This window comes from Galeopterus variegatus, unplaced genomic scaffold (genome assembly GCF_000696425.1).
Source record: "Galeopterus variegatus unplaced genomic scaffold, G_variegatus-3.0.2 Scaffold9832, whole genome shotgun sequence".
Taxonomy (NCBI): Eukaryota; Metazoa; Chordata; class Mammalia; order Dermoptera; family Cynocephalidae; genus Galeopterus; species Galeopterus variegatus.
The window spans coordinates 6,138-8,130 of record NW_007735943.1 but is presented as its reverse complement, the minus strand read 5'-3'; the positions used below and the strand labels follow the sequence as shown (position 1 = coordinate 8,130).

The window sequence follows — 1,993 nt, the reverse complement described above, 5'->3', positions numbered from 1 at the left end:
TCCAGATTTTCTGGCCTCCTGTATTTATAACAATTAATATACTTGGTCTAATAACTTTTGGAAAGAGGGAAAAGAACCGTGGTTACTAGAGGTGGAAAGGGGAAGGGGGGGCCAATGAGGAATTGGTTAACAGACACAAAGAATGATTGTGTATTGTAATGATGAATAAGCTAGCTATCCTGATCTAACCATCACATATTGTACACAATTACTGAAAATCAACATTTTACCCCACAGGTATGTATAATAAATTATCTAAAAAAAAAAAAAGATGGTCTATACATTAAACACTTGGAGTAATTGGTAATTTCCGAATTTTGTACCATTATTTAAGCATTTGTGTCACTTGATTGGCTTGAAAACCCACTAAGTAACTTGTGCTCTTGTATGTTATCTAGGAGATTTTTCTCAGACTCAGGAGCTGGCTACTCAGTCTCTTCATTGCCATCTTCATGTCTTTGTTTCTCAATGTGTAAATGGCAGGATTCAGGATGGGTGTTATCATAAAGTCCAAAATGGCAAGAAACTTATCCACTGACACTGTGGGAAATGGCCACATATAAACAAAGATGCACGGTCCAAAGAACAAAACCACCACAGTTATGTGAGCTAAAAGAGTAGAGAAGGCCTTGGACAAATCACCTGAAGAGCGTTTCCATACGGTGACCAGGATGAAGATATAGGAGATAATCAATAAGAAGAAGGTGCCCATGGAAAGAAACCCACTGTTGGCAGTAACCATGAACTCTATTTTGTAGTTGTCTATGCAGGCAAGTTTGATAAACCAAGGAAGATCACAGTAAAAACTATCTATTTCATTAGGACCACAAAAAGGCAGATGGACAACAAAAGCCAACTGGACCACTGAGTGAATGAGACCAATAACCCAAGCACCAGACAGAAGCAAAATGCACATGCACGGACTCATGACAGTCAGGTAGTGAAGGGGCTTGCATATGGCCACATAGCGGTCCAAAGACATGGCTATGAGCAGCACCATCTCAGACCCACCCAGGACGTGAAGGACAAATATCTGGATGACACACCCCTGGAATGATATGGTTTTGTGCCCAGAGTACAAGTCAGAAATCATCTTAGGAACTGTTAAGGTAGAAAAACACAAATCAATAAATGAAAGGTTGGCTAAAAGGAAGTACATGGGGGAATGTAAATGAGGGTCAAAGATCACTGTAAACGCAACTAGGAGGTTCCCTAGAATAATTGTTAAATAAATCACTATAGAGAAGGCAAGGAGGAAATACTGCACTGGCCTGTAGGTAGAAATTCCCAGGAACACAAATTCAGACACTTCAGAGTAATTTGCTTCAAACATTGGTTTTGTCTGTTGTTACCTAAAAGATCACAAGCAAAATAATAACAAAGGAATTACTCAGATAAGTATTGAGAAAAAGAGACTTCATTTTTGTTTAAACTGGTATTAAAAAATAATCTGCATTAACATCCATAATTTTTTTTTATTCATGCATTTGTTTATCCATTTAACTAATATTTATAATGAATAGCTTCTATATACAAGGTACTATGTCAAGTTCTGATGTAAAATATTGATTCTGGCTTCAGGAAGTTAAAGGCTAATGGTGGCTCTGGGTGTTAAATAGCTTTAAATGCAGAGAAAACTCTGATGATTGATTTGAAGGATCCGAACAGAGAACTGTGAGAACAAGCAACTCATCACAGAGGAGATTGCTCAGACTCTGTTCAACAGGGAGTTATTACTCAAGAGTAAGTAGAGTAGTCCAGGCTTCAGAAATGACATGGACAAACTCCCTGAGACAGGAATAGTGCAAGAGAATGGACAATTGAAATCAGGTTAAAGTGATAGGCTAAAAATGACAAAATCATGTATCTGTAAGAACTTTGCTTTTTATAATATGAGTAACAGAAAACCACCAAAAATTTTAAGCAGTGTCTTCATCATGTTTCTATTTTCAAATGTTCACAAGTGCTTCAATGTAGAGAATGAAATGAAAGG

General features: G+C 37.3%; 1 protein-coding gene across 1 annotated transcript; it reads right to left on the bottom strand.

Moving 5' to 3' along the window:
- Nucleotides 1-394: 394 nt before the first annotated feature.
- LOC103609589 (olfactory receptor 4F6-like) lies at nt 395-1,333 on the bottom strand. The gene has a single exon (XM_008593889.1). It carries the CDS (start codon nt 1,331-1,333, stop codon nt 395-397), a length of 939 nt encoding a protein of 312 aa, XP_008592111.1.
- Nucleotides 1,334-1,993: the final 660 nt, after the last annotated feature.

Coding starts and splice junctions, on each gene's coding strand:
- LOC103609589 (XM_008593889.1), bottom strand. CDS start 1,333: ATGTTTGAAGCAAATTACTCTGAAGTGTCTGAATTTGTGTTCCTGGGA.